Below are 13,912 nucleotides of genomic sequence, written 5' to 3' on the forward strand. Positions count from 1 at the left end.
AATTATTAAGGCTCATATGGCAAACTCTACCTTCATTCAATAATGTACAATTAATTCCAATTAGATACGTAATGCTGTCTGTATCTATATAATTTGTTGCACAAGCAAACCAAGATTTAATAGGTTGTTGGACACCTAACAAACAGACTTAATGGCATAGAAACGAGATAATCGATTTAATTATACTTATTTATGTTTGTTGATTATATGCAGGTCGATAACTGTGATAAATAGTTTACTATGTATGCAAATACACATAACATAAATGCGTATTTGCACACATAATAAAAAAAATTTTAAATGTAAAAAAAATACAAAATTTAACATTTTTACTCATAAATTTGGTTCGTAGACTTTACTATTTTACTAGACAATATATTTTCTGAAGGCTAAAATAAACTCAAAAGTTACTCTTTCGCAATGTGCACCTTTGGTGTATTTATTTAGCTACTGACCTTTTAGCGAAGTTCTATTTCTTGCTTTTTGTTAAACAGATATATTGTTTTAATCATTATCTATGCGTTGTTGCAATATTCATCTTTTTACAAAATAAATAAAATAAATTAAGCGAATTTATTAGTTTTTTTTTAATTAATTTTTTTTAATAAAATTTATTAAAGCAATAATTTAAAAAAAAGTATAATATATACTGGTTAAGTTATGCATAAAAAGTTCCTCTTATATTTATTATTAATACTAACGTATTGATTAAATTTATTTTTCAAAATGTTCATAATTGATAGCAAAATATTCTTCTTCGATTTCAGAATAAATAAAGCCCAGTTAAGCATAACAATGCAAATATTTATTTAATAAATGATTTGAAAAATTAATGAAATTGTGAGCAAAAAAAGTTGGAATAATTGGCAATTTTTGCGATTCCTTTGTTAGCCAATTTTCCTGTATTTTGTCTTATATTTTGCGACTACACTTTTCAATTTAAAAATATCATAAAGAAGCAATATAAATTTAATACGCAAATATATTTTTTAGCAATTTATCCTTCCTTTTAGCGAATTAGTGATTCGATTGGTTTTTGTTTATATAGGCTTATTAAATAGTAACAATAACATGACCAAAAATGTTTTTGTTGCTGCTCCGCTACTGGATCACCTAAATGATAGTTAGTTGGAATATCTAGATATTCTGGATTGAAATATGTGTTAGGTAAATCACCTGTGATTTCTGGAATGACTAAACAATCTAATGAAACATTGAAGTTGTTATAACAAGACTTGAATTTGACTCGACATGATTTGTTAATATTAGACACTGAATGCCCAATTCCTAGGATTGAGGAATTAATTTTGTATTGTGTGATGCCTAATTTATTCACAAAATCTTGGGATACAACACTAGACATTGAAGCATTGTCTAGGAGGGCTCTGCATGAATGCCCTTTACCATGAATATCGAAAACTTGCACCACTGCTGTGGTAAAGATTAAGTAAGATTTAACTCTTTGATTGAACTCGTTGAATTATATAAGGCAACTTGACCTTGAGTAGTTTCTTCACTTGAAACAAGGTGGCCATCTTCAACTGGAATTAAAGGTTCCTGTTTATGAAGTAATGAATTATGCCGTTGTTTACAATGTCTACAATGACCATACCGACATTTATCTAGTTTGTGGCCACTGCGCAAACAATTAACACATAATTTTTGTGATTTAATTGTAGACCATCTCTGATCTACTAAAAGAGCAGTAAATTTAGGACAATGATAGATTGCATGCTGTTGTTTACAATAAAAACAACATAAGCTAGAACTCTGATAAGTTGACGGTTGATTGACAATGAAGGTTTTGCGCTATTTACCCTTATGCATTGCTACCTTATCTAAGAAATCTGCACGAGATGACAAGAAATTATATAATTCTGCCAAAGAGGGCAGTTCTTCAGCGAAGCCTGATTGTTCCCATTCCCGGATTGACTCAACATCTAGCTTACTGGTTACTTAATGTATGATTAATGGATCCCAAGAGTTCGTTATAACACCTAAATTGTTAAGAGAGCGCATATTTTTCGAAATAATGTCTAGTACATTGCGAAATGAATTGGCAGAATCCGGTCTTATATCATAAATATTGAATAATGATTTAATGTGATTATGCACTGTTAATCTTTTGTTTTCAAATCTTTGACAAAGAATGTCCCATGCTAAATCATAGTTTTCATTTGTGATGTTAAGAGCCTGAATTGATTGTGCTGCCGTACCCTCTAGTGTAGCCTTTAAAAATTTCTCGATTGGCTCAAGGCAATTATTTTTGTGAACTAGAGAAGTGTATAAATCCCTGAATTCTAGCCACTTATCATATTGGCCAGAAAACTTAGGCAATTCAATGACAGTCAATTTTGTGTTTTGCCTTTTAACAGAGACCTGACGTTGTAAGGATGTAATATAGGGTCGTAAAGAATTAATGGATTCATCGTGTATAACTTACTGATCACTTGAAGTTGTTTTAATTGAAAGAAATTGTTTAATATCAGCAATTGTCTTAAAATAAAAAGTTTCAAAATCATTTCGGTCTTGTTCAGTGAAATTATCAAGATCTAAACCTTCGAGTTCAAAATGAATCTCTGAAAACTCTGTGAGCAATTTTGTTTCTATTTCTTTCAACCTCAACTCAATTTCAAGAATTGTTGATAGATTAGCACTTTCCTTTGAAGAATTAAAATAGTTTAACAAACGTGATAATTTTGAATTAATCATACCCTTCTTTCTTACTAGATTTTGAATTCGGGGTAGTGTTTCATCTTCATCTAACTCGTTTCCACCCTTTGCTCCTTTTCTTGGTGCCATTATAAAAAACTCGACAAGGTTTGTTTTAGTTTAAAAATGTGCTCAATTTCCCAAAGAAATATAAGAGGTGGGAAAAATGAGCAGCCCTTGAGGATCCAAATGAATTACAAAGGTATGTATTTTGTACTCTGACACAAATTTGCTAATTTGACAGAATGCACTATTAGAACTTCTTTACAAATTCTAATTGTATATGCTAAGATTCAGCCTATATGCGATAAGATAAATATAATGTAGCTGATTGAAACTATGTACACTAAATTCTAAAATAACACTTCATTATGAATACATGTGAATTCTGGAATGCAGTAGTGGGTATGAACGACAACGACTTTGACGACACTTGATTACGTAATATATGAATTGAAATGAGATTAATAAGTATTAACGCCTCTTTTAACACTAATTACTGACTATTGTTCAATACATTAATGCGGGCGAAGCCACTCAGCTTGAACTGCAATCCGATATTACAGGAGCACTTCTTTTCCCGTGATTGACCAATAATGACATGCAAAGTAATGAATAAAGGCTTACCTCCAATCCCTGGTTTTGTTTAAAAAGGATACTTATGGGTAAATTGTCCCTTTGTCTTGCAAATTGTTGATTGACGTTGTAGAGGCGGCCTTGGTATTTGTCTTCACCTGTTGTGGCTACTGACCTCCCAGATTGTACTTGTATCGCCGGAAAATCTTGAAATCCGCTCGATGCGACCAAAAAATGTTTTTTGTGTTTAGTAATTTATATTCCTCTAGTTTTCATTGAAAGTATTTTAATTCTTTCAAGGTGAGGGGCATGTTAAGGTTTACGTTAATTAAAACACCTGCATCGTTTTTGACAGAGAAAAAAGTCACGTTATTGTCAACAACTAACATAACGCCATCAAATAAGCCCTACACCTTCTTTACATACTAAGTGCATTTCTTAAATAAAGAAGTTTGTTTAATTCACCTATGAAAATACAGTCCACAAATAACCCTTGCTGTTCCCAGCAACAGAGACACAACAGCAACAAAACATTTTTTGGTCCTTCGATCCGGATTTTAAGATTTTCCGGCGATACAAGTACAATTTGGGAGGTCAGTAGCCACAGCAGGTGAAGACAAATACCAAGGCCGCCTCTACAACGCCAACCAACAATTTGCAAGACAAAGGGAAGATTTATCCATAAGTATCCTTTTTAAGCAAAACCAGGGATTGGAGGTAAGCCTTTATTCATCACTTTGAATGTTATTAAATAGTAACGTTACAAGGCTTATGTAAAATTTAAAAATATAATTTATTTTATCAATCACTTGACACGCAATAAATTGAAAAAAAAACTTTTTTTTTTACTTTTACTTAACACTATAGTATACGATTTATAATGTTAAGCTTTGCAAAAAATAAAACGTGATGAAATTATCTCGAGCCAGTCCAAATCGTTCGTATTTTTTTATTTAACTTTCCTGATGATTTCAATTTCCAATTCGAAAAACAAATTTTTCATTTGTTTTTCGAATTGAGTTTCAGGTTGTGCAAATATGTTTTTACTGAATTTTTTTTTGTAGGACCTTAAGACTGTGTATTTTAAATAAATTACGATCTGGTGAGCTAACCCCAGCCTGTACCCCAGGATATTCAATTATAGAAAGTAATACTAACAAAATTGTTTTTAATATGTCTCAAATGAAAAAAGTTCCAATATTATATTTCTGTATTAGGTGAGCTTTCACTTACTGATTTTTAAAAAATGGAGTAAATAAAACAAATTCTAGAAAAAACAATCATTATTGGCAATAATGTTGACTGTAGAAACTAATGAAAAATACTCAAGAAAATTATCATATATTTATTGATTTGTCTTTGAAAGGGTGTTTTTCTTACAATGATAGCTATTATTAGGTAGCTTAAATTAGTACTTTTTAAGATTTTTGAACTAAAACCTAAAAAAGTAATTTAGGATAATTACTTACTACTACATATTATTACGGTTTCTTTTAACAAATAAAAATTGCGAGAAAGTATAAAAGTACTGAAGAGCCTAATTTTATTTACTCGTTTAGTAAGTTTTGCCTTATAATATTCTTATTGATTTTAAATATAATAGCTAAATGCAATAGCGGAAATATCTTTTTTCAATAAAATTGCCATATTAGGAGGAGGAGTCATGAGATATTTATTACTTAAGCATAATATACGAATATCATACTTAATTTTTTGACAAAAAGACAATCGGTGCAAATTTTAAATATAAAATTATTGTACATGGTGAAACTATGAATTAACCTCCTTTGAAGCATATTTTACCACATTTTGAGTTATTTCTTATTAATTCCAGGAAATGGAAATTAATTGATATTCTATTTCGGGCTTTTGAAATAAATTTGTATTTCTTCAAAACAAGTAGAATATTTTTATTACATTTAATTGAAATAAATGATTTTTACCTATTAAGAAAATGTGACTGTTTCAATTGCCCATGTGAAAATAAACATTATTTAGGATTTCCCGAAAAAAAATAAATGTCTCCATTGAAAATTTATCTTTATTGAATTTATTGCTGTAGATTGTATATTTAGAATAATTTATAAATGATCTGGTAAGTTGAAGGATACAGGATACTCAATTATAAAAATGCTAATTTTTATGTTGAAAAAAATTAAAATAGGTTTAAAAAATGACGGGACAGGCTAAGTTTTGCTTATTTTTATGTGGTTTCTTGGTACTGGATAACTGCTTTTTCCAGTAGTGCCTCTAATAATGTTTTTTTTTTTAATTTCAAAACAATTAAAGTAAAATAATAAAATTTTACTTTTATTTATATGATGAATATTCAAAAATAATAGTTAAAAATGTATTAAATATTAGTGGAACAAATTGCCTTTCGTATGTTTTTATGTCGTTTCTAAAGTACAAAATTAAGGTGAAATTAAAAAAAAATTAATCTAATATTATAAGAAGTTCATGTTCAAGACATGTACAGTATGTTAAATGAGAATTTCAAATTAAAAGCAAATTAGTAATTTTAGAAAGTCGTTTATGGTTTTTTTAGGCAGTATTACAAGTATCTATAATATTATTTAAGCGTTTTGCGTCATTTAATTTCTATTTTATTTCAGGTAGTTGGAATAAATTTGTACCTCTTTCAGAAAACTAAAATACTTTTATTATATTGAATTGTAATAAATGGGGTTTTTAATAGAAAAATGTGACTGTTCCAATTGCATGTATCAAAACAAAAATTATTTAAAATTGTCTACATAAATAAAGAAATGAGTGCAACAAGTTGAAAATAAGTAGGAGCTATACTGTAGAAAAAATTATGGAAAAAATGTTGAAAACATATTTCATATCCAAGCAATTAACAAAAATACAAATTTTAGGCAGGTGAAATAGGTTTTCTTATTAAATTAAAAAAAAGATTATTCGAAAGTGACTTCAAGAGTGAATCAATTGGAAATGATTTTTAGACTTATGGTAAATAATTACTACTTCAAATCAAGTAATAATTAATCGCAATTGCTTCAAAAAAAACACAAAATTAGTTCAGTTTAAAGTAACTTCAGATGGACTAATTCAGAAATATTTTTTTAAGGTTAAATACTAAAGCATTTCATTCTGTTAATCGAAATAACAGACGAATACAAGAAAACTTATCATATTTTTTAGAGAATTAGTTTTTATTCTATTGCACGAATTTGGATAAAATTATATTATTTTCATTAACAAAATAGTAGAAAGTGTCTGTTGCCTGCTGCCAGTTACCTGTAATAAAATTATTTAATATTATCTGAAAGAATTAAGAAATAGACACAAAAAATTAATAATTATTCTAGTACTAGAAGCTATAGTTTAATTTCTTGTAACGTATTAATTTAATAAAAAATATATTACGAGCAAGCGGTGTTTAATATACGAAAAGTGAATTATAAAACGGCAATCATTAATACGTGTAAAATTTCGGAAAATTGGTAAACAAAGAAGAAAGCTGGATACGAATCATTTCTTAGATTCATATCAAGAAATGCAAAATTATGTCTATATCAGCCAAAAGGCTGTAGCCTCTCCAAAGCGACAGCATTCAATAAGCACAATGTTAGATTTTTTTTCAATAATTGGAAATAATTGTTCAAGAAGCATGGACATTTTGTAGCGGTACAAGAATTTATAATTGAAATCTATATAAATATCTGCTACTACAACAGTCCAATAAAACTTAAACGAGCTTTACTACCATAATTACCACTTGTTGTGTTACATCAGCATTCGGAAATTGGTATTGCATTTAATTGCATTTGCCAGTAATATTTTTTCCACGAAAGTAGTTAGTAAAAATCTTTGAATGACTTATGAAGCACCATAGGGATTGATTTCCAATTCTGGATGAATGACTCGTGAATTGTTTCTAAGCGTTATGAGGCATTTCATTGAACATACGTCCGGCATAAAATAAAATAATTTCACTTGACGATAGAAGAAATAAATCTAGCGAAGAAAAATATGATGAGCATTATGACCTTACCACCGCATACCATGCATATACAAATAATAAATTTTTAAATGAGCATCAAATATTATGGATGTACAACAAAATGCGTTAACTATTTTAACTAACATGGCAACTTTTATATTTCTGCATATCAAATAAATTTATCGGTGAACAAACTTAAGGCATCATTATATTTTTAATCTGCCAACAAAAGCAGGCACCAAAAAATACACAAAGCTTACAAAAAATCTAAATGAGCTTCTAATTTTCAAAACCAGTTTACCAAAATACGTTATAATTATATAATAAGTTATATAATAAGTTTTTATTTTGCATTCGGCAACAGCTTTCGTTAATAAATTACAAAAAAATCCGGCAACGTGCGTTTATACTGGAGCGACAGTTAACTGCATTTGGGATTCCCATATACCTTTATTGGTTATGGTGTATATAATATTTCAGTAGTATAAACAGTTGTTTTATGCACCGTTTTAAACATTAAATAATCATGGAAATCGATACTGTTTTACCCGGGAATAGTTCTGATGACAATATTCAAATGGAGAATGAAATAGAAATTCCTTCATATCGTTCGGACAGTGATTCGGAGATTGAAGAGTTAGAAACAAAAAAAAAGCGTGGCGAGAGTAAGCAGTGGCTCTTTGTAAGAAAATTTGCATGTGTTAAAGAAGCGGAGGAAGTTGTTCGTGCAGAAAATACTTGGTCTATTTTAATAACACATATGACTGAAGAAGGAAAGAAAAGGTTTTATCGCTGTAACAAAGTAAAACGTCGTGGCCCTCAGTGTGCGGCACAAATTTATTTACTGTTTGAAGCTACATCAAAAGCTGTTTTGCTCTATCGTGTAGAGGCTGCCCATAACCACGAGTCGATTGGAATTCGTTCTGATTACGGAATAAGTCAGGAAGTTAAGACAGAAATAAACAAACTATTTGATTTACATTTGAAGCTTAAAGCTATTTTAAAAAGTCTTAGTAAGATGGAGGGAGTAAAATTACCATCAATAAAACAATTGAACAATTATCTATCAAGTCGTAGACGTGTTAAATACGGTTCCTCAACTATAAGTCTAGGAGAACTGAAGCGATGGATATTAAATCATACAGCAGTTCCCGAGGACATACACCAAGTGTTTGTACGTTCCTATGATATATTTACTGGGGTTATCAGAACGTCATGCAAATATTATCCATGCTGATGCGACATACAAGTTGATTTGGCAAGGGTTCCCGGTGTTAGTTGTAGGAACTACAGATAAACATAGAAAATTTCATCCGATATGTCTTGGAGTTTCAACAAACGAGCGTCAGGAAGATTTTACCATGTTATTTAATAGTTTTCTTTGTATACGGACATTCTACAACCGTCGGTATTAGTTTGTGATGCCGCAAAGAGCATCCAAAATGCTTTTACAGAAGTCTTTGGTGCTGAACCCATTGTGAGAATGTGTTGGGCACATGCAAAAACAAAAATGCAAGCCAGGGTTGAACAAACTTGCTCAGACAAAAACGCCCGAAAGAATATATCACAAGACATTGATGCTTTAGAGTCCGTTACTTTTCCTGAACATTTTACTAGCGCATCACAGCTTTTTATGAGGAAATAGAAAATCCAAACTAATTTTATTAAATACTTCAAAGAAGAGTGGTTAACTCAAAATCGCAATTGGTACCTAGGTGCTGACCCAGGATCACCAGCCACAAACAACGCACTGGAATCGTTTGATAGAACCATAAAAGATAGCAATACATTACGCGAAAGATTTCCTTTGTCTCGTTTTCTGATTATCGCATCGGAGATGGTTAACGAATGGTCCTGCAAAACTACAGAGGAGTCCTTTTTAATTACTCCGCTTATTAAGCCTGATTGGACAAAAGCAAATCAATGGGAAAAATAAGACAAAAAAATAAAGGTGTTAGATGCTGACATGAAGAACAATGTCTATATAATACCAGGAGATCAAGTACTGGATGTTTAGGCTAAAAAACCTTGGGAAACTTTTGATGAATTCAAAGAATTTTTTTTCCACTTGGAGAGTAACAATTCTTAAAGAAAAAGATGATTGGATGAATGGTAGCTGCAATTGCCCACAGTCTTTTAAGATGTATATGTGCAAACATCTTCTGGGCCTAGCAATTAGATTAAAATATACAGTTCCGCCTGTAGAGGCAAAAAATATTCATATTGGACAAAAAAGAAAGCGTGGACGTCCATCAAAATCCAAACCTGCTTTGGTAATTCAGTGATGTTTTTAATTTATTAAAGTCTTATTAATAATTTGTTTAATGTTCACTCTTTTTTGTTTTGTGATTCAAATACTGTTTTAAAAATGGCATTTTTAGTTATTTTTGTTTTATAAATAGAAGACAATAAAGTATATTTGTGATGCCTATTTTTGTTTTATTTTATGCTCATTAGCTTTTGTCATATTATAAAGTATGAAGTTCAAACAGTTTTTAGAAGCTTTATTATTTAAATAGCTATTCAGATTAGTATAAAACAGTTGACAATATTAACTTTATTAGATGCTAAAGATTAGATGCTCAATAAGTATTTTTGTTGCTCCACCCAGTTTTTAAACGTGCTAAAAAGTATAAAAACTGATGTTCGATTAAATACTACCCTATACAAATATGGCTTTTAGAATACCCTGGAATACCCGTCTCTATTTTTGATATCGCTGGCTGTGTTAATTATAAATTTGAAAAATCGATGACTTTCCTTCCGATAAATTCATATTCACAGACGATCTGCGCAATTAGAGTAACTGACTGCGGACTGTGGATTTAAACAATGAAGGATCGCAACCACTTATAAATCTAAATCAAGCTGCATTAAAGAAAATATTATATGAGTATCCTTACTTTCAGCAGCAATTATATTACACAGAAAATCAAAGCCGATAAACTTTTGTTAGTCCGCAAGAATGCAAAGGATATCCAAGAACTGAAGAATAAAAAATTAGAGGAAAGAAGAGATCAAAGCTAAAAGTATTACTGCCACGGATACTCCAGAGATTGAGAGTAGAAAAAAATTAAAGTAGGATTGGATAAAGACCCAACAGTCGAAGAAAATCATTACGCGTCGCTGTTTATAACTGAAGATTCTGACGATAATGTTGATTTTGTAAGAGAAATCGATGCGCGTTAAGTCCACAAAAATTCAAAGGATACCCAAAAGCTGAAGAACGAAAAATCAGAGAAAAGCTAAAAGTATTACCGCCACGGACACTCCAGAGATTGAAAGTAAAAAAAATTAAAGTAGGATCGGATAAAGACTCAACAGTCCAAGAAAATCATTACGCGTCGCTGTTTATAACTGAAGATTCTGAGGATGATATTGATTTTGTAAGAGAGATCGATGCACTTCTTCTTCTAGACAAGCTTAGTAAAGAGCCAGAAGTTGCCGATTTTATTTTTCTAGAAATTATAGACAAAAATAAAAACATTTATTGCATAGCTGAAGTATTATGTAAAACAGATAAGGAATGTGAAATTAAATTCCTGAAAAAGGTCGCTAATAGGTTCATTTACCTTGAAATAGAAGATGTCTCCTTGATATGTTTGGAAAACATTATGATGGTGTTATCAAAACAATCGCACGTAGGAACAACGGTAGCAATCACATTTAAAGTTTGAAGTGAATATTTCGGTCTTGTAGGTTTGTAAACATTATTAAAACTTTTGTCTTAGTATGGAAAGTGTCCCAATTAAACAATTGTCCTTTCATTTTTAAACAAAAAATTTTTGAAGTATTTTTTGGTTTATTATATGTTCTACCATAAAAACTTATAATCAGACTTAAGTTGTATTAGTGACAATAATTTTGATTTGTTTATATTTATAAAATTATTTATTTATTTTATTTATTAAGATGCATATTTTGCAACACCTATTTTGTGTCTGTTTGTAGAAAACTCACCCTTTACTAAATTGAGATATATAAATAAAATTTAAAATAATTACTTGAAAGCATATTAATTAGGGGTTGAAAAATTTAATTTCATGTTTTTATGCGGTTTCTAATGTACAAGACTAAGATGATATAAAAATAAAAGTTTAAAGTGATTACAATTAGGAATTTATGTTTAATACATGTACAGTATGTCCTAATTAATTAGTTTTAAACGAAAAAAAAGTATTGATATTCCTTTTTGAAATTTTCTATATTAGCATTAATTCAAATGTCAATTGCAAAAGCTCGTCTTTGACATATTCAAGTATATTGAATATTTAAATTACAAATTGTCAAGTATTAAAAGGGAAGATTGACTGATTCCCTATTTTATCGGGATATTAAATAAAAATTTAAAATTAAAAATAATTTAATATTTTTCAATATTTTAAAAAATTTATTAATAATTCCAGGCAATTCTATTTTGTTTCAGGCATTTGAAATAAATTTGTGTTTCTTCCAGGAAACTAAGTATTTTAAAAAAAAATATTAAATTAATTGTATCAATTATTTACGTCAATTTAATAAATATATTCAATTGAAATAAATAATTTTTTTTATTAAAAAATGTGGTTGTTCTAATTGCCGGTAATAAAATAAAAATGATGAGGGAATGGAGTGCATCAAGTTGAAAATGGGTCTTGCGCTAAGAGCTGTATTTTGGAAAAATTATAGAAAAAAAACATTTTTCATATCAAAGCAATTAACAAAAATAGAAATGTCATATTTCAGGCAGCCGAAATCGGTTTTCTTACAAGATTTAAAAAAATATATATTAGGAAGTGACTTTAAGACTGAACAGTTAGAAATTAGTTTTAGACTTATTGTACTTATTGCTATTGCCTAAAAACAAGTCAAAATTAACCTCACATTGCCTCAAATTAATTAACAATTATTCGCAATCGTCTCAAAAAAAAAACAAAATTAATTCAGATTAAAGTGAAATTAAATTGTAATTGCTTGGAAGAAATTCGAAATGAGAGTTCACTAGTTAAACAAATTCAGTAACAATTTTTCTAGGTGTCATATATTATTAAAGCACTTAATTTTTTTTAAATTCAAAATTGTAGATAAAAACGAGAAAATTGATCATATTTTCTATAACTAAAATAGATTTTCATGTATTAAAAGAATATAAGAAACATTAATAAAATTCAACATTATTTGTTTGAAATCAAATAATAATAAATTATATTTGCCTGAAAAAAAAATAAAAATTAACTACGTAGAGTAGAGTAAGAAAAAGGAATTATATAGATTGAAAATTTAAAAAATACTCCAAGTACCTATAAAAAACAAAATTACTTGAGCCACCTAATAATGAGTTTAAGTGAAAAAAATATATACGTAGAAATCTTACTATTATTTCAATTTAACAGTATTTTAAATTGAAATAAATAGTAAATTAAAATAACTATAGTACAAGAATTTCAATCAGGCATTGAGATGAAAAAATTAAGTTTTGCTTGAAAATTTTATCATTTTGTGAATTCCGTCAACCAATTTCAATAAAATAATAAATTAGTCAAATAAAATAAAATGTTTTTTTTCAATCAATATTTAGATTGAAATTGTAAAAAATACTCCAAGTACCTATAAAATACCAAATTACTTTAGCCACTTAATAATGACTTTAAGTGAAAAATATATACGTAGAAATACTACAGTATTTAAATTAAAATAAATATCAAATCAAAATAACTAACGTAGAAGAATATCAATCAGGCTTCAAGTTCTGCTTAAAAATTTTATTATTTTGTGAATTCCGTCAACCAATTTCAATAAAATATAAAATTAGTCAAACAAAATAAAATAAGCAAGACACAAAGAACATTTTTTCCTTCATTAATTTTATCTATTTTTAAAATAAACAAAAATGCTCTACTTACCCCCACAGCCATTCGACTCAAAATCCAGCTATCCGGCATCCCATAGACGACCACAGCAACCATACACCCCGTAAAAAAGACTTGGAACGAAATCTTATTAACGAAAGTCATCTTTTGACCGGGAAAAGTTCGCTTGATAGCAAAAAAAAGTACAACTATCGGGAGTGCGAAAAGAAGTTGCTGGAGCGTCGAAAACTGTGAACAAGTTTATGATAAGCGTCGCGTTATATAGCGCCGAAGACGTCGAGGGCGTCTAAACGTTCTTGCGCTTCATGATGGATGGTCGTCGGCTGGTTTTGTAGGTAATCAAATGCCATTTTATGCGGCATTTTTCGGATATGGGAGTTAGTTTTGAAGGTGTAGTCTTAAATAAAAATTAGTATCAGTAAGGAGTAAAATTTAAATAAAACTATTAAAACAAAACTAAATTTAAATATGTCTATAAATAAAATTTTCTTAATAATGTGATGCTATTCGTATTACACGGTATATCCTATTTTCCCTTAAAAATTAGGTTTAAAAAATGCGACGCCACACGGTGCACACAACGGTCCTTCTGTGGACAAAAGAGTGAAAGGTTAATTTTTTTTTTTGTTACCGTATAAGAGATAAATACTAGAAAAACTACCAGAAACCAATCTTGTTTTTTTATTATAGTGTAGAAGAAGTATTTGTTATTTGTCGTTTATTTCGACTTTTAAAAACATATATATTTAGGAAAGAGATTTATTAATTAAAAAAAAACTTTCTTGGAAAGTAACGAACGATTATATTA

The 13,912-nt window shown here is 29.2% G+C and overlaps 1 protein-coding gene across 2 annotated transcripts in view; it reads right to left on the reverse strand.

Moving 5' to 3' along the window:
• The window catches only part of LOC126740323 (corticotropin-releasing factor-binding protein), a 49,196-nt gene that overhangs the window by 21,326 nt on the left and 13,958 nt on the right, over positions 1-13,912 (reverse strand). Inside the window, exon 2 of one of the 2 annotated variants that reach the window (XM_050446296.1) lies at positions 13,138-13,501. The exons of the other annotated variant lie outside the window; for it this stretch is intronic. Coding sequence (XP_050302253.1) covers positions 13,138-13,248 — 111 coding nt within the window. The 5' untranslated portion in view covers positions 13,249-13,501. The remainder of the gene's footprint in view (positions 1-13,137; positions 13,502-13,912) is intronic. 2 annotated transcript variants of the gene reach the window in all.

Source organism: Anthonomus grandis, chromosome 1, assembly GCF_022605725.1.
Source record: "Anthonomus grandis grandis chromosome 1, icAntGran1.3, whole genome shotgun sequence".
Taxonomy (NCBI): Eukaryota; Metazoa; Arthropoda; class Insecta; order Coleoptera; family Curculionidae; genus Anthonomus; species Anthonomus grandis.